General features: G+C 43.6%; 1 protein-coding gene across 2 annotated transcripts in view; it reads left to right on the forward strand.

The window, feature by feature from the left end:
* The window catches only part of VPS41 (VPS41 subunit of HOPS complex), a 158584-nt gene that overhangs the window by 86742 nt on the left and 52530 nt on the right, over positions 1-19312 (forward strand). For both annotated transcript variants that reach the window (XM_020788161.3, XM_020788162.3), the window contains 2 exons: positions 461-527; positions 13463-13560. In XM_020788161.3, the coding sequence (XP_020643820.2) occupies positions 461-527; positions 13463-13560 (165 nt within the window). The remainder of the gene's footprint in view (positions 1-460; positions 528-13462; positions 13561-19312) is intronic.

A 19312-nucleotide genomic window follows, 5' to 3' on the forward strand; every position in this document is an offset into this window, starting at 1 on the left:
AACTGGGAGCTTGTGAACCTGTAAACAAGGTGTTTGTGTGTGGGAGAGGGTCACTCTGCAGCATATCAATACTACAAACTGTTTGGTTGCCTGGACTTTTATAAACAAGAATATCTCTTTTCTCAGATGCATCTGTCAGGTAGACTTACCTAAGAAATTAAATTTCGTATCCCTTGAAATAACATTTCTTTGCTGCCTTTTCTATAACAACCTGTCATAACAACCTATTCACCTGGAATCTGTAAAAGCAGAGGTAGTAAAAATAATGCTACATTTCAAAACCAAAAAAAAGCCAAACTTCTTCCAGAATTACGATCAAATGTATTTCTTCACTGCATCATTTTGAATTCTGCTCTTTCTTAAAATGTGTATTACAACATTTCTTAAAACATTGAAATGTTGTGTGCTTTTTCCTAAGAGAAGCAACTACATTAATTAATTTGATTACTTTGTTTTATAGATATGCTCAGTAAAAGAACGACATGCCAGTGAAATGCGTGACCTGCCTAGTCGTTATGTGGAAATCGGTATGAGGATAGCATGTTTGCCATTAACTTGCAGCAAAGCTTCTCATTAATGTTGAAATCATGTCATCTTTCTGTTTTGTTCATTGTATTTTATTTATTCGTTTTAAATATTTTTATCCTGTCTTTCTCCCAAAAAGGATTGAAGGCAGCTTGTAGTATTAAAAAGAAACATTGTTTGAAGCTAAATAAAACCACAATACATTATTACAATATTTACTGTAAAAAGAATTAAAGATATGTCATATTAAAAATACTAGATAATAAGTACTAAAACACTTTAAAAGCAACACATTTAAAAGCAGTTTCTTAAGAAAGAAATCTCTTTCCAGGAACAGAGATTCAATGACACACTTTAGTGACATTCTCAAGTATTTTCTGTGTAGGAAGTTGTTTGAAAGGGGCAAAGAACTGGACACCCGCTTCTCTGAATCTGAGAGAAAGTTCGTTGTGCTGGCTGAAGTACTACATTCAGATGATTGTGAACAGGTCATATCTTTGTGCATTGTGCTACAAAATACAAGGTTGTCTGATTCTCATCACTGTTCATACGTACTGATAGAAAATGGTTGTATATAGGTGAGCTTCTTGACAAATAAATAGTTGCAGTGTGGACTCCAGCGTAGGGAGAGATGACGGATACTATTTGAATGTGTTCTGTAGGCAGCATTCTGAGGAAATGGCAGAGGTGGAGCTGGTAGAGGAGAGGAGTTATTTTGTCATAAATCTGCCCAGGCATGTATTGTAAGGGTAGAGTATTTGTGGAGACAGCTTCTTTATCTTCCCTCTTCAGCCTGCAGTCTTCCTTACATATTTGAGGATCAGTGCTTTATCTCACTTAGCTGCTAACAATCTGTTTGAGATTTCTGCGTTCTGGTTTCAGATCACAGCACTCCAGCTCCACTGAATGCTGTGAACATCACTCCTTTAAACATAGCTTGGATGAGGCTGAGAGGAGCTTGTCATTTATCCATGTCTTAATAGAGATTACAGTATCTGATACCATCTTGCTTAAGAAACTTGTACAAGGCATATGATTCTCATTTCTGAGTGTGTTAAGGCCTTACTTTCAGGAAGATAATATGTGAAAATTCAGTTCTGTGATATGAGGCAGCCAAATGACCAATCAGGATTTTGTTTCTGTTACTAAAATGTGGCATAGCAGGTATATTATGTGCTGGTTCCAACACAATACACATTGCACGAGATTGCAAGATTTGGCCTAGTGATTAGACCAGGGCAGTTGATCTTTAGAGGTCTAGGGGCCATATCAGTCTATCTCTGGATCTTAGAGCACTGCACCCATTTCCTCAGCCCAAATAACTTTTTTTCAAATATGGGACTTTTTATCTTCTTAGCTATTTATTTATATTTTATTTTTAAATTTGAGGTATAGGGAATCCAGATGTGCTGAGGGAACCTCAGAACATACAAAACTTGCTCCTATACCCTCTGGAAGGCATAAAGTGGCCTTATTCTCCAGAATTTTGAAAAAGGTTAAGATTGTCTTTTGGAAAGTGTGAATGTTCAGGCAGCCATATTTGGGACTGTGGGGGCCACATTTCACAGCAGGGCCTAGACGAAATAGCATCCTAGCTAAAAAGTATCTCCTTCATCGGGTCAACTTTTGAATATTATCTTTTGTACTGTTCACTTAAACCCTCCTTTTGGAATATTAATGTAAACTTTTGTGCACATTATGTACCCCAAAATATAAAGTGATAGGTTTGCATATATGCTCTGTTGGCAGTAGCTTTTAATCATTCACATACATGCTGTTTGATGAATGGACATTGACTTAGTAAATTTTCTTACCAGACATATGCAGAAGGAATTCTAATACAGTGAGCCAGGCCATACAGATCAGTGTTTACCAGCTTTACAAGCGAAGATTGACTGTTTCCCAGTTTGGTTTCACATGTTGAATGGATGGTTGAATAAAAGAACATGTGACAAGCAACCCCCAGTCCTGGTGTTTCAGGTGGTCACCTGGTCCTACATTTACCGTATTTGCCAGCGTATAAGATGACTTTTTTTGCCCCAAAACATGCCTCCAAGTGGGGGTCATCTTACTCGCCGGGTACACTTCAGTTGGGCCAGGAAGGAGCCGCCGCCACTGCCGCTGCCATTGAGTGAGTGACACGGGGCCGCGCCAGCCGGGGAGGAAGGCAGGCGGGCAGGTAGACAGGCGGTCTGGACAGAGGGAGGGAAGCAGAGCCAACCATGCCTGAGCGGCCAGAGTCCGCCGCTGGGCTGCCTGCCGCCCCGCCCCGCTGAGCCAGCTGCCCGCTTGCCTGCCTGCCACCAGAGAGCTTCCCCTCCTCCTCCTCCTCCTCCTCCTCCTCTGCTGCCGTCACCCGCCCGGCTGCTTCCCCTCCTCCTCTCCCTCCTTGGGCCTTTTTGCTGGCTGAGCCAGCTGCCCACTTGCCTATCCACTGCCAGAGAGCTTCCCCTCCTCCTCCTCCTCTGCTGCCATCGCCCACCCAGCTGCTTCCCCTCTTTCTCTGGCCTCATCGCCTGCTGAGCCAGTTGCCCGCTCTCCCGCTGGTCGCCGGAGAGCTTCCCCTCCTCCTCCTCCTACGCTGCCATCGCCCACCTGGCCGCTTCCCCTCCTCCTCTCCCTCCTCAGGCCTCGCCGCCAGCACCGCAGCAGAGCTGTCCACTAGTTTGAGTGGAAATGTTGGGGGGTCATCTTATACGCCCGGTCATCTTGTACACCGGCAAATACGGTAGCCCATATAAACTCTGTATTCCTCGTCCCTTTATTAGATGCTTAGGGTGAACCGAGGCACATGTATCCATGTTTATATAAAATTTGACCCTGGCCATGGAATAACACTTGTGGAGGATGAACCTCATAAGCATAAGTCTTTTACATCTGAATGTCCATCCATAAACCCTATTTCATGCAAAATGTTCTGTGGATCGAGAATACAATTTAGAGGTTCCAAAGATTTGATCCTTTGTCCTTCTTGCCAGATTTATATAAAAATACACTTAAGAGCTGATTCTCATGTATAGCTTCTTTATTGGTAAAAGAGAGAGAGAGAGAAGGAAGGAGGAAGCAGTCATTTTAAAAAATCCTTTGTGTGTTTCTATATCGACTGCATTGCATAAAGCTGAACAAATTACTCAGTCCAAAAAGGCTCAAGGTCAAGGGACTTGTGTGATTGTTCCAGAATAAGAATCTCTTTATACATCTGAGAAAGAGACGTTCTTATCCATCCATCCATCCATCCATAGGTGTCTGGCTTTTTAAAAATGTACACAGATAAAAATTACCATCAGGTCAACCAGCCAGAGATATCCTCTTGTGTGCATCAGCTGTGAGTCTACTTAATATTAAGTTGAGTGCATTGATTGTATCTGTTACAATCTTCTAATGGCCTATGAATTGTCTTGTTTGATTTTTAGTATGTGAAGTCAAGAGACAGCTGTGATGTTTTCCAGATAGCTTCTGGTGTCCCTTCCCCCCAAAAAAACATTCATTCGGTTCATATGATGGCTCTGTGGCAAATTGTTAGGGGAAAGATACAGAATCAAGAGTTGTGATTGCATTCCGTAATCTATCCCTGTCTTCCAGACAGATTGGATAAATCATAGTTTTAGTTTCTACTCTATCTTAAAATGGACCCAGGAGTGTAGAATTCAGGAAACTACACTCTAATGTCTGAATCCTTGTTCAGTTCCTGCCTGTTCAGTCTTCATAGGGACTTATTTTTGTTAACGGCTTGCTGTATGGCAGACATGAATTGATGCCCTGAGTCCTTCCTGCTACCTCCTGCACATCTGACAGTCTGCCACGGTAGCTAATAATTCCTACTTAAAGTTAACTGTTGCACTTGAATTGTAAGTCTGACACAGCACAAGTTCTTATGGTGATAACAGTATATCCTGGTTTGACATTATATAAATGTATTTTACACTGGCTTACCGCATGGTATGGCAAGAAGAAAAACCTGGACACTTGCCTTTTAAGTTTTATTATCTCTGGAGCACAGTGTTATAAAGTACTGTTTCCTTACCTTCTTGTTCTGTTGTGTTGCTACCGTAGTTTGTGGGACAATAAGAAAGTAATGGCAATGCCCTTGCTTTTAAATCTGGCTGCTCTGCTAAGAAAATAAAACAATGTCCCACTTAATCTTCCTTAAACATCATTTGATTGATGTCTGAGGATTATGCAGGATATGTCTGAGAAAATACAGTAATAAAATCTGATCAGGCTTGATATCTTTAAAGTTTGTTTCTGGTGAAGTAATTACATTTCATGTCTCCTTCCCTTATTTAAGAGAGATGCCTCTTTGAAACTCCCCCATTAATTTATTATATTTGATCCAAGTAAGCTTTAATAAAAAACTAACTGGGTGAATGGACCATATAGGTTCAGCTTTTTTGGTTGTAGATACTGTAAATCCCACTTTGGTTGGAAAACATAGACACTACAATTAGAAATGGTGCCTCCCCCATGTTCACAGCATTTTAGACCTACTGACATTTCAGAACATTTCCCAGAGACACCCCTACATTGAGCACATCAACTGTATTCCAGATACAAAGCAACAAAGGCATGCATCACCATGGTCAGATCAGACATCTCTAGGACCTGAGAGATAAAACTTTATTACGGTCAAAGACCAGCCACAAATAAAACATCAAAATATATAAATTTACAGAGGTATACAAAAATATTGGGATCAAATGCAAATACTCAGTTCTGAGGTGAACAATAACAGCATCAAAACATCTCCCCTAAAGCAATTCCAGATTTTCTAGCAAACCATGCTCTAACTACTTTTAGGGTCCTTTTTCTAATGCCTATTGCAACAGTAAGAAATTTGGCAACCCTATGTGTAAGAATGGGATTAGAGTCAGACAGCAGCACATGCATACATTGTTGCTCTGTGTGTGTGTGTTTAGTCGTTTAGTCGTGTCCGACTCTTCGTGACCCCATGGACCAGAGCACGCCAGGCCCTCCTGTCTTCTACTGCCTCCCGGAGTTGTGTCAGGTTCATGTTGGTTGCTTCGCAGACACTGTCCAGCCATCTCATCCTTGGTCGTCCCCTTCTCCTCTTGCCATCACACCTTCCTAACATCAAGGTTTTTTCCAAGGACTCTTTTCTTCTCATGAGATGGCCAAAGTACTGGAGCCTCAGCTTCAGGATCTGTCCTTCAAGTGAGCATTCAGGGTTGATTTCCTTTAGAACTGATAGGTTTGTTCTCCTTGCAGTCCAGGGGATTCTCAAGAGCCTCCTCCAGCACCACAATTCAAAGGCATCAATTCTTCGGCGGTCTGCTTTCTTTATGGTCCAGCTCTCACTTCCATACATCACGACAGGAAAAACCATAGCTTTGACTATTCGGACTTTTGTTGGCAAGGTGATGTCTCTGCTTTTCAAGATGCTGTCAAGATTTGTCATTGCTTTCCTCCCAAGAAGAAGGCGCCTTTTAATTTCAGGGCTGCTGTCTCCATCTGAAGTAATCATGGAGCCCAGGAAGATAAAATTTGACACTGCCTCCATATCTTCCCCTTCTATTTCCCAGGAGGTGATGGGACCAGTGGCCATGATCTTAGTTTTTTTGATGTTGAGTTTCAGACCGTTTTTTGCACTCTCCTCTTTCACTCTCATTACAAGGTTCTTTAATTCCTCCTCACTTTCTGCCATCAGAGTGGTATCATCTGCATATCGGAGGTTGTTGATATTTCTTCTGGCAATCTTAATTCCGGCTTGGGTTTCTTCCAGTCCAGCCTTCCGCATGATGTATTCTGCATATAAGTTAAATAAGCTGGGGGACAATATACAGCCTTGCCGTACTCCTTTCCCAATTTTGAACCACTCAGTTGTTCCATGACCGGTTCTAACTGTTGCTTCCTGTCCCACATATAGGTTTCTCAGGAGACAGATAAAGTGGTCAGGCACTCCCATTTCTTTAAGAACTTGCCATAGTTTGCTGTGGTCCACACAGTCAAAGGCTTTCGCATAGTCAATGAAGCAGAAGTAGATATTTTTCTGGAACTCTCTGGCTTTCTCCATAATCCAGCGCAAGTTAGCAATTTGGTCTCGAGTTCCTCTGCCTCTTCGGAATCCAGCTTGTACTTCTGGGAGTTCTCGGTCCACATACTGCTGAAGCCTACCTTGGAGGATTTTGAGCATAACCTTGCTAGCGTGCGAAATGAGTGCAATTGTACGGTAGTTGGAGCATTCTTTGGCACTGCCTTTCTTTGGGATTGGGATGTAGACTGATCTTTTCCAATCCTCTGGCCACTGTTGAGTTTTCCAAACTTGCTGGCATATTGAATGTAGCACCTTAACAGCATCATCTTTCAAGATTTTAAATAGTTCAACTGGAATGCCATCACCTCCACTGGCCTTGTTGTTAGCCAGGCTTTCTAAGGCCCACTTGACTTCGCTCTCCAGGATGTCTGGCTCAAGGTCAGCAACTACATTGTCTGGGTTGTCCAGGATATCCAAATCTTTCTGATATAATTCCTCTGTGTATTCTTGCCACCTCTTCTTGACGTCTTCTGCTTCTGTTAGGTCCCTCCCATTTTTGTCTTTTATCATGTTCATCTTTGCGCAAAATGTTCCTCTAATATGTCCAATTTTCCTGAACAGATCTCTGGTCTTTCCTTTTCTGTTATCTTCCTCTATTTCTTTGCATTGTTCATTTAAGAAGGCCCTCTTGTCTCTCCTTGCTATTCTTTGGAAGTCTGAATTCAAGTTTCTGTAACTTTCCCTATCTCCCTTGCATTTTGCTTCCCTTCTCCTCTCTGCTATTTCTAAGGCCTCGTTGGACAGCCACTTTGCTTTCTTGCATTTCCTTTTCTTTGGGATGGTTTTCGTTGCTGCCTCCTGGACAATGTTACGAGCCTCTATCCAAAGTTCTTCAGGCACTCTGTCCACCAAATCTAGTTCTTTAAATCTGTTCTTTACTTCCACTGTGTATTCATAAGGGATTTGGTTTAGATTATACCTGAGTGGCCCAGTGGTTTTTCCTAATCTCTTCAGTCTAAGCTTGAATTTTGCTATGAGAAGCTGATGATCAGAACCGCAGTCAGCTCCAGGTCTTGTTTTTGCTGACTGTATAGAGCTTCTCCATCTTTGGCTGCAGAGAATATAATCAATCTGATTTCAATATTGCCCATCTGGTGATTTCCATGTATAGAGTCGCCTCTTGTGTTGTTGGAAAAGAGTGTTTGTGATGACCAGCTTATTCTCCTGACAAAACTCTATTAGCCTTTGTCCTGCTTCGTTCTGAACTCCAAGGCCAAACTTCCCTGTTGTTCCTTTTATCTCTTGGCTCCCTACTTTAGCATTCCAGTCCCCTAGAATGAGAAGAACATCTTTCTTTGGTGTCAGTTCTAGAAGGTGTTGTAAATCTTCATAGAATTGTTCAATTTCAGTCTCCTCAGCAATGCTGGTTGGTGCATAAACTTGGATTATTGTGATGTTGAATGGTCTGCCTTGGATTCGTATTGACATCATTCTATCATTTTTGAGATTGTATCCCATTACAGCTTTTCCCACTCTTTTGTTGACTATGAGGGCTACTCCATTCCTTCTACGGGATTCTTGCCCACAATAGTAGATATGATAATCATCTGAGCTGAATTCGCCCATTCCTGTCCATTTTAGTTCACTGATGCCCAGGATGTCGATGTTTATTCTTGCCATCTCCTGTTTGACCACCTCCAGCTTCCCAAGGTTCATAGATCTTACATTCCAGGTTCCTATGCAGTATTTTTCTTTGCAGCATTGGATTTTCCTTTCACTTCCAGGCACGTCCACAGCTGAGCGTCCTTTCGGCTTTGGCCCAACCACTTCATTAGCTCTGGAGCTACTTGTACTTGTCCTCCGCTCTTCCTCAGTAGCATGTTGGACGCCTTCCGACCTGAGGGGCCCATCTTCCAGCGTCATATCTTTTAGCCTTTTGTTTCTGATCATGGGGCGTTCTTGGCAAAGATACTGGAGTGGCTTGCCATTTCCTACTCCAGGTGGATTGCGTTTAGTCGGAACTCTCCACTATGTCCTGTCCGTCTTGGGTGTCCCTGCACGGCATAGCCCATAGTTTCTCTGAGTTACTCAAGCCCCTTCGCCACGACAAGGCAGCAATCCATGAAGGAGTTGTTGCTCTGTACAACCAGGAAATCGGCCAATCAGAGGGGAAACAAGTTCTTCACGTACATCCTTGTAAAATGTGCACCACAAATGGACGTGTTTAATTGTATTTGATCCCAATATTTTTGTATACCTGTGTATATTTCTCTCTCTCTCTCTCTCTCTCTCTCTCTCTCTCTCTCTCGGAGCTGGCACAGCGCACACACTGTCTTCAGCTGAGCAAATGCATGCTTGGTAATGATCAAAACCTGAAAATCAGTTTTTGAGAGTTCTCAGTTGTATGGACCAACTCCACATATAAAGGAGCTTCTCCTTCTCAGCTTGTCCCTTTCTACAGGAGAAGATTGAGTATATGGTGGCAAATTCACTTCCACACCTATACAGTGGTGCCTCACATAGTGACATTAATCCGTGCAGCAAAAATCGCTGCTAAGCGAATTCGTCGCTATGCGATTTTAAAAAGCCCATAGAAATGCATTAAAACCTGTTTAATGTGTTCCTGTGGGCTTAAAACTCACCTTAAAGTGAAGATCCTCCATACGGCAGCCATTTTCGCTGCCTCTTAAGCGAGGAATCGGCGCAAAAACACAGCGGGCGGCCATTTTTTACCCGGTGGCCATTTTGGAACTGCCGATCAGCTGTTAAAAAATCATTGCTTTGCGATGATCGGTAAGCAAAACAGAGAACCGATCATCACAAAGCGAAAAAACCCCATTAAAAACATCGCAATGCGATCGCTTTTGCAATCGCAAAATCTTCGTTGCTATACGGTTTCGTTGCTAAACGGAGCGCCCGTTAAGCGAGGCACCACTGTAATAGTTTAAGACCAGAACTGGCCTAGAGAAGAAAGATGAGGATAGAGGGGGGGGGGAAAGGGAATTGGCAGAACAAGTGTTCTGCTTTTGGCTATATCCTTGACCACTGTGTGGATGTGATCCTTGACAGATTAGCTCCAAGGGAATGTGGCTTTAACAAGAAAAGGGGGGCAGCCTTGCACTACAGTAACAGGATCTCTTGACTGCTCTTCCCTCTTCCCAATCTATTGTGCTTCTCCAGTGCTAGACAAAGCATCTGTGTTCTTGAGCTTAGGCATAGTGGCCTTTATCTAAGGGGCTGGAGACATGGGAGAGGGCCTCTTTTGTTACTGCTCCCAAACTTTGGAACTCACGCCCACAAGAGGCTGTGTGGCCCCATCTCTACTCTCCTTCCACAAGCAAATAAGGACCTCCTTCCTCAGGCATGCTTTCCCTTAGTGGCTGGCTAGTTGAGAGGTGTCTTTAAAATGGATTGTTGTGCCTTGTTGCTTTTAAATGTGTTTTTAGTATTGATTTTATTTACCATTTTTAATATAATATTTGTTTATTCTTCAGCGTGGATTCTTTGGATGCACACAATTGGGTAGCTGCGCCTGCGCAGGAATCCTCGGAATCTTAGAGCTTTAGGAGAAAAAAGATTAACGACATGTTACCCCTATTGCACATGCTCCGCCCGCCTATTCCCCAGTTCCATTTTTTACGCCGTTGCGAAAGGAACCTCGCGCTAGAGCTCTATAATATTTTCCTTGCTATTGATGTTTTTGAACTCGGACCGTTTGTTCTGACCACGTCTTTCGGATTTCAGACTGTGTATTCTTACGACTGTTACCCCTTGGACTGCCTCTGGACTGTTTTGATCGAGATTTTTGCCTTTCCCGACCTTTTTTTCGGACTGCCTCCCTTGGCTTACCTGGACTGCCTCAACTTTGTTATCGCCTGCTGCTTGACTCCTTGACTGTCGCTAGACTGTGAGTGCAGCCCGAACCTCTCCCTGCTTTATGTCCCAGTCAGGGCCCCTTAGAGAGTGTGCAATCTGTGCCAGAAAGTTTCCCCTTTCCGACGGGCATGAGCACTGTTTAATTTGCCTGGGGGGAAATCACCAGACCCAAGCCTGCAGATATTGCAAAGACCTTCCTAAGCCTGCGCTCAGAGCCAGACAGCAGAGACTGAAACTTTATCTTTGGGAGAGGACACTCTTTGCCTCAAAACCAGACACTATGGAGCTGGTTGCTAGCCCCCCAGAGTCATCACAACTTGAGGGTACCGCCACCCCCACTCCACCCTTGCAGGTTCCTAAAGCCGTGGCTAAGGCGGGAAAGAAGCCTAATGCGAAAGCGGGGAAAAAGTCCCTTACCGCTGCGACGTCCTCGGTTCAGGGGGAGGACCTAAAGAAAAAGATACCTCAAATAAGGAACAAGCCAGAGGGGCAACCCTCCAAGAAAGACAGCCATCTAGCGGTGGTCCTGTGGGAATGACGTTGCGAACACCATGTCTTCCCTGTTGCAATACGCATATCAACAGAGGAAAACGAACTAGCAGACTGCTTGAGTCATCTACCCAAACAGACTCATGAATGGGAATTGGACATTTCAACATATCACGAGATCTGTCACAAGTGGGGAACACCGGTGATAGATGTATTCGCTACATCCACCAACACAAAATGCAGGAAGTTCTGCTCCCATGCGGGATGCGGCCCGGCATCGTTGGGGGATGCGTTTATGATGGGCTGGGACAGACATCTACTCTATCTCTTTCCTCCTTTTCCTCTGGTACAAAGGACTCTGGTCAAGATCAGGCAGGACAGGGCCAACATTATCCTAATAGCACCTTGGTGGCTACGACAGCCGTGGTTCACCACTCTCAGGGCCATGGTTTTAGACTTTGTGAGACTGCCACTCATTCCACACCTTCTTTCCCTGGACGGGGGCCAGGTATTCCACCCGCACCTGCCCTCTCTCCACCTAACAGCTTGGAGGATTCATCTCTGATCTGTGAAATTCTCAACCAGGCCAGGAAACCTTCCACAATGCTCCTATACAAGTACAAATGGAATAACTTCCTACGCTTTGCAGAATCAAGGAGCCTACCACCTAGACCAGTAACTCTGCATACACTGCTCCTCTGTGTCCTCTTTTCGATCAGGGCCTGGCACTCTCTACCTTGAAGGTATACCTGTCAGCAATAATTTCCTTCCAACCTAGGGAATCAGATGGCTAGACTGTTTTCACACCCGACTGTTAAGGCTTTCCTCAGGGGCATCCTAAATTTACGCCCACCTGCAAGGTCACCTCTGCCACAGTGGTTGCTTCGTTTAGTGCTTAAGGCCCTCACAAAACCACCATTTGAACCGATGGCAACCTCAGACATTAAATTGGTATCCTTTAAGACGCTCTTCCTCGTAGCCATCACTTTGGCTAGGAGAGCTAGTGAATTGGCAGCACTGCATCATGACAGCCCTTACCTACAGTTGTTTTTTTTTGGACGAGGTAGTCCTCTACCCTAATTTGTCCTTCCTCCCTAAGGTGGTGCCAAGCTTTCAGCTTAATCAACCTATCTCACTACCTACACTATTCCCGAATCCAACCTCAGACGTGAAATGAACACTTTACTCGTTGGATGTTCGGAGAGCATTGGCCTTCCATACTGCCAGAACTAAGGACTTTCGCTTGACAACCAGACTATTTGTGTGTTTTCATAGTTCTCGTAAAGGCTTTGCTGCCGCTCCGTCTATGCTCTCTAGATGGATTGTGTCAACCATCGGTCTAGCCTACCAGTTACAAGGCAAAGACGTCCCAGAGGGTCTTCGAGCACACTCCACTAGAGTCATGGCCTCATCTACGGCACTGCTACGCGGAGTGGACATCCCGGATATCTGCAAGGCAGCCACTTGGTCTACAGCGTCCACCTTCATCACACACTACAGCTTGGACTTCCGGGCCAAGAATGATGCTGCATTTGGAAGGGCTATTCTGACATTTGTGCTGGAGTGATGGCCCTCCATCCGGTAAGCGAGCTAGTTAGTCACCCAGTTGTGTGCATTCACAGAGTCCACGCTGAAGAAAGACAGGTTACTTACCTGTAACCATGGTTCTTCAAGTGGTACTCTGTGAATCCACACATACCCGCCCTGCCTCCCCTCTGTCTGTCACTGGCCCTATGTTGCTCTGCGGAGTTCAACTGGTGGCAGCCAAAATGGAACTGGGGAATAGGCGGGCGGAGCATGCGCAATAGGGGTAACATATCATTAATCTTTTTTCTCCTAAAGCTCTAGAAGATTCCGAGGATTCCTGTGCAGGCGCAGCTACCCAGTTGTGTGGATTCACAGAGTACCACTTGAAGAACCATGGTTACAGGTAAGTAACCTCTCTTTTAAAAAAAAAAAAATTGTATACTTGCAGTGTTTTTAGCTTTTAAATATTATTGTTTTAATGATGTAAGATGTCTTGCATCTTTTTAAAAAGGCAGGGTAAAAATATTTTAAATAAATAAATGATAAATGCATTTATCATATCCTTTACATTTATGTAAGTCAGAGTTAGTCAGAGGAGTGAAATGTTTAAATTGGTTACCGCCAATGATTGGTTGCCACTAAGAGTTCATGGCTCTCAGGCTGAAGTGTTCCCCTTATCTTCCTGCCAAAATGGGAGGCTAATGGGAGGCTTCCATTTGCTTTGAGAAACAGTATAGCACAGTCATTGGGAAGCCATATATTCCTGTGTTAAAAATGAAACAACCAACAGAAAACTATGTACTGTATGTGCCCATACAAAATAGACGTTAGTGTAACAGTAACAGACAAAGTAACAAATGCCTAAACACAAAGTAAGATGAATCCTAATCTACTTCTCAGGGATGTTATTAGCACAAACGGAAGTAAGGTTTCAAAGTTTATTTACTAACTAGAAGGGCTATATCAATGTTTTTATACATAGTGTGCAATTATAACACTGTGTTTTAGATTAACACTGAAACCTGTTCCTTTCTCTCTGCTTTTGGTGCCCAGTGTCCCAGTTCAACACTGAATTTTTCATCAGTGGAGTTGCACCCCTCTGTGACCAGCTTGTCATACTTTCTTATGTAAAAGAAATTTCAGAGAAAACTGTAAGTACTTTTATACATCCAGAGAACTAACACAAACAAGACAGAATCCAGGCACACACATTTGGTTTGGGGCAAACAAGTTCATATGTGCTTAGGTTACGGTCTTCCACATGTTTGGGAGTGAGTTCTAGTGTCAGCAACACAATTTCTTCTTGAGGAGAAATACACAAGATTTCAGATGGGCAGCTCACACCATTTGGCATTACAACCCTCTGTCACCCTTCTTTAGGTACTAGCACATTTGCAACCATTAGCAGATCCATGCCAGTGCTCCTTTAATTCTTTGCATTATTAATGGAGGCTTTATTAATGCCTCCAATGAAGGGCTTTCTTTCACCTGAGAAAAAGAAGGGAATGTTCTAGTGAGAGCACAAAAATTGGCATCCTCTGGATTCATACTTGTTTCTAGATTCCCAAGCAGTGGCAAAACTGGGTGTGATACATTTCCAAAAGGAGGAGCTTTAAGACGGGAGACGGGGTAGAACAGGTTGCATACTTTCCAGTTTAGGATATAATTTCTGCAGTCACAAACGGAAGTGGCAATTCAAGTGAAAGAAAAGGTTCAACTCTCTTTGTAACAAACAGCGGAGGCCATGAGAGAGCCTCTTTCTCTCGGGGGGGGGGGTTCCACTGCCTTTGCACCTCTACTTGTTCATATCTCGTGATATAGAGCTTTGAGTGTCGGAGTAAGATATGGAAATCTAGGTTCAAATATTTGCTCAGCCGTGAAATTCACTTGGTGACTTTGGGCTAGTTGTCACTGTATTTCTGTTTAACATGTCTCAAAGATTGCAGTGATGTCCTGGGGAATGCTGTGTGCTGCCCCTGAGTTCTTTGGCAGAAAGGAAACTACACATAATTAAAGAAAAGATGCAAATAAAACATCTGCATGACTCTCCAGAGGGAGAAGGAAAAGCAAGTCGGAGAAGCTCCTCCCTCATTTTTGTAGCTGTCTAAATGTGAGAGCAAGAAAGAATCTAGAGACCCCAGGAGTCAGCAGCAGGGAGGGAAAGAACTGGATTGGTATGGCCCAATAGTTCTTTAAATCCTTAATCTTTTGTTTGTGGGGCAACAGGGGTTAAAGCTGAAGTGAGGAGTGATGTGTTGACAGGGTGTCCTTTTAAATAAAGTTTGTAAAGATGATTGGCTGCAAGTCATTAGAGTTACCATGACTGATGTAGGAAGAGCAGCTAGATGGGCCTGCTGTCTTGGTTATATGTGTCCGGACAGACAAAGAATATATTGGAGCCCTGCTTTTCTCAGGAGTGAATCTCTGGAGTCTTCATGACACATTAGTTTTGCAATACGAAATGAAAGAGAAAGAAAAAGAAAGAGGGAAAACCCTTGAAGTTACAGCATTAAGAGTGGCAGAGGCTCTTGATCATCTCCTTAATAGTGAACTGGCATTAGACAGCCATTGCTATAGTAACCTTGAGTAACTGGGTGCACACCGTTGCTAGGCAATGAAATGCCATTGGCTCAAGGCAACGCTCAAATCTATTGAAATCAATAGGGTCAGCTTCTAGCCTTCTTGCAGGACAGCCAGATTATTATTTTCTATTATTTTAAAGAAAGGAACAAAGGTACTTCTACAGCTTCTCCCAGGAGAACTAATATTGTAGTTCCTTTCTCTGTGTGAGGAAGAAAATCAAACTATCAGGTGAGAAGGTGATGTGAGATAGGAGAGAATAGTGTAAAATTAATAACAGGTTGGAGTACTAATTAAAGCATGAAGAAATCTGACCAGTAAAGTTTCACCCTGACTTGTCAAAAACTTGTATGTGAAGGAACCTTTTGAAATTCAGATGGCAAATAGATTATCTTCCATTAGCTGAAGCTTGTGACACTCCAATGGCATGAGAGATTTCTAGCTCGTAAGTGCCAGTAAGAGAGTCCCACCCCCACTTTTCTAACACATGCTGTCCTTAGTAGGGATGGCTTGTGGTCCCAAAAAGGAGAGCAACTCATACTGGAATGATGGGGTTAGGTACCCACTCACTTAGACCACCACGTATTTCCAGTGCTATTAAGTGCTGAACTCATTCACCCCCTTCATGGATTGCCGCCTTGTCGTGGCGAAGAGGCTTGAGTAATTCAGAGAAGTTATGGGCTATGCCATGCAGGGACACCCAAGACAGACAGGTCATAGTGGAGAGTTCTGACTAAATGCGGTCCACCTGAAACAGGGACTGGCAAGCCACTCCAGTATCTTTGCCAAGAAAACTCCATGGACAGAAACAAAAGGCTAAAAGATATGATGCTGGAATATGAGCCCCTCAGGTTGGAGAACGTCCAACATGCTACTGAGGAAGAGCGGAGGACAAGTACAAGTAGCTCCAGAGCTAATGAAGTGATTGGGCCAAAGCCAAAAGGATGCTCAGCTGTGGATGTGCGTGGAAGCGAAAGGAAAGTCCGATGCTGCAAAAAAAATACTGCATAGGAACCTGGAATGTAAGATCTATGAACCTCGGTAAACTGGATGTGGTCAGACATGAGATGGCAAGAATAAACATTGGCATCTTGGGCGTCAGTGAACTAAAATGGACGGGAATGGGTGAATTCAGCTCAGATGATTATCATATCAACTATTGTGGGCAAGAATCCCGTAGAAGAAATGGAGTAGCCCTCATAGTCAACAAAAGAGTGGGAAAAGCTGTACTGGGATACAATCTCAAAAATGAGAGAATGATTTCAATACGAATCCAAGACAGACCTTTCAAATCACAGGATTCCAGGCTTATGCACCAACCACCGATGCTGAAGAGGCTGAAACTGCCCAATTCTATGAAGATTTACAACACCTTCTAGAACTGACACCAAAGAAAGATGTTCTTCTCATTCTAGGGGACTGGAATGCTGAAGTAGGGAGTCAAGAGAAAAAAGGAACAACAGGTGTTTGGCCTTTGAGTTCAAAATGAAGCAAGGCAAAGGCTAATAGAGTTTTGTCAAGAGAAGAAGCTGGTCATCACAAACACTCTTTTCCAACAACACCAGAGGCGACTCTACACATCGACATCACCAGATGGGCAATACCCAAATCAGATTGATTATGTTCTTTGCAGCCAAAGATGGAGAAGCTCTATACAGTCAGCCCAAAAAAACAAAAAACAAACAAACAAACACTGGAGCTAATTATGGTTCTGATCATCAGCTTCTTATACCTAAACTCAGGCTTAAACTGAAGAAAGTGGGGAAAACCATTGGGCTAGTCAGGTATAATCTAAACCAGTGGTTCTTAACCTTTGTTACTTGGATGTTTTTGAACTGCAACTCCCAGAAACCCCAGCCAGCACAGTTGGTGGTGAAGGCTTCTGGGAGTTGCAGTCCAAAACTCCTGAGTAACCCAAGGTTAAGAACCAGTGATCTAAACCAAATCCCTTATGAATACACAGTGGAAGTGAAGAACAGATTTAAGGAACTTGATTTAGTGGACAGAGTGCCTGAAGAACTATGAATGGAGGCCCGTAACATTGTACAGGGGACAGCAACAAAAACCATCCCAAAGAAAAGGAAATGCAAGAAAGCAAAGTGGCTGACCAACGAGGCCTTACAAATAGCACAGAAGAGAAAGGAAACAAAATGCAAGGGAGATAGGGAAAGTTACAGAAAACTTAATGCTGACTTCCAAAAAAAATAGCAAGGGGGCCTTCTTAAATGAACAATGCAAAGAAATAGAGGAAAATAATACAAAGGGAAAACCCAGAGATCTGTTAAAAAAATGGAGATATTAATTAAAGGAAACTTTTGTGCAAAGATGGACAAAAATGGTAGGGACCTCACAGAAGCAGAAGACATGAAGAAGAGGTGGCAAGAATATCCAGAGAAATTATACCAGAAAGATCTGGATGTATCGGACAACCCAGATAGTTTGGTTGCTGACCCTGAGCCAGACATCCTGGAGAGTGAAGAAGTGGGCCTTAGAAAGCATGGCTAACAACAAGGCCAGTGGAGGTGATAACATTCCAGTGAAACTATTTAAAATCTTAAAAGATGACACTGTTAAGGTGCTACACTCAATATGCCAGCAAGTTTGGAAAAGGAAAGCAAAAAAGCAAAGTGTGCTGCTTATATACTGCCCTATAGTGCTTTAAGCACTCTTTGGGTGGTTTACAAGTTAATTATGCAGGCTACACATTGCCCCCCCCCCCAGCAAGCTGGGTACTCATTTTACCGACCTCAGAAGGATAGAAGGCTGAGTCAACCTTGAACCCCAGGCTGTGAGCACAGTTTTGGCTGCAGTACAGCAGTTTAACCACTGCGCCACAAGGGTCTGCGGTGGCCAGAGGATTGGAAAAGATCAGTCTACATCCCAATCCCAAAGAAGGGCAGTGTCAAAGAATGCTCCAACCACCGTACAACTGAACTCATTTCACACGCTAGCAAGGTTATGGTCAAAATCCTACAAGGCAGGCTTCAGCAGTATGTGGATCGAGAACTATGGCAAGTTCTTAAAGAAATGGGAGTGCCTGACCACCTTATCTGTCTCCTGAGAAATCTATATGTGGGACAGTGAGCAACAGTTAGAACTGGATATGGAACAACTGCTTGGTTAAAATTGGGAAAGGAGTACAACAATGCTGTATATTGTCTCCCACTGGATGAATCCCAAACCGGAATTAAGATTGCCAGAAGAAATATCAACAGCCTCAGATATGCAGATGATACCACTCTGATGGCAGAAAGTGAGGAGGAATTAAAGAACCTTGTAATGAGGGTGAAAGAAGAGTGCGCAAAAAATGGTCTGAAGCTCTACATAAAAAAAACTAATATCATGGCCATTGGTCCCATCACCTCCTGGCAAATAGAAGGGGAAAATATGGAGGCAGTGATAGATTTTACTTTCTTGGGCTCCATGATCACTGCAGATGGTGACAGCAGCCACAAAATTAAAAGACGCCTGCTTCTTGGGAGGAAAGTGATTAGAAACCTCAACAGCATCTTGAAAAGCAGAGACATCATTTTACCGACAAAGGTCCGCATAGTCAAAGCTATGGTTCTTCTTCGTGGCCTCTGTGAATACACACATATGGGTTTAGTCTGCGCCTGCGCTGACATTCTCGGAGCATTCCAGAGCTAAAAGTAACAATTTTATGGGATGATCCCCCATGAGGCACAAGCTCCTCCCACCCAAGATTCCCCTCAGTTCCTTTTTTCCGCCGTGCTGTAAAGTTCTACAGAGTCATAGAGCTATTTCCACAGGGTTTTTCCCTTAGCTTATTGTTTAATTCCCTCTAAACTGGATTCTTTCCCTTCTCAATTATCTAATCTGTGATTCCCCGTGAGTTGTTTTCTTTTTTGCTTGCCAGCTATTTGGCTTACCCCCCCCCTCCACACACACACACACACTTCACCTGTTTACTTCTTTCTCCTTTCCCGCCTTTTCCGGCCTCCTGATTTTGACTCTTGGGCACTTTAATATTTTCTGCCTGAGTAAGCTACATCTTACCCAGATAGGTGCAGCCGCACGGATCTCCTTATAGTAGGGGACCCGATAATGCCAAGGAGTCCTTAAAATCTAAGTCTACATCAACAGAGGAATCCTCGACCGAGGCTAGCGAATTTGCCTCTGAGGAGACGATGTGCCAGCTCTACCTGCACAGACTCCAGGATCGCCTGATAGCCTCTTTGCTCCAACTGGCCATTCAGTGACTGCGCTACCGTCCAGTCCGGCCATGGCTCTTTTTAGCCCTACATGAGGGTGGGCATTTGACGTTCCAGAGTTGGAGCTTGAGTCTCTTCCTCTATCTCATGA

Source organism: Pogona vitticeps, chromosome 6 (genome assembly GCF_051106095.1).
Source record: "Pogona vitticeps strain Pit_001003342236 chromosome 6, PviZW2.1, whole genome shotgun sequence".
In the NCBI taxonomy this organism is placed as follows: domain Eukaryota; kingdom Metazoa; phylum Chordata; class Lepidosauria; order Squamata; family Agamidae; genus Pogona; species Pogona vitticeps.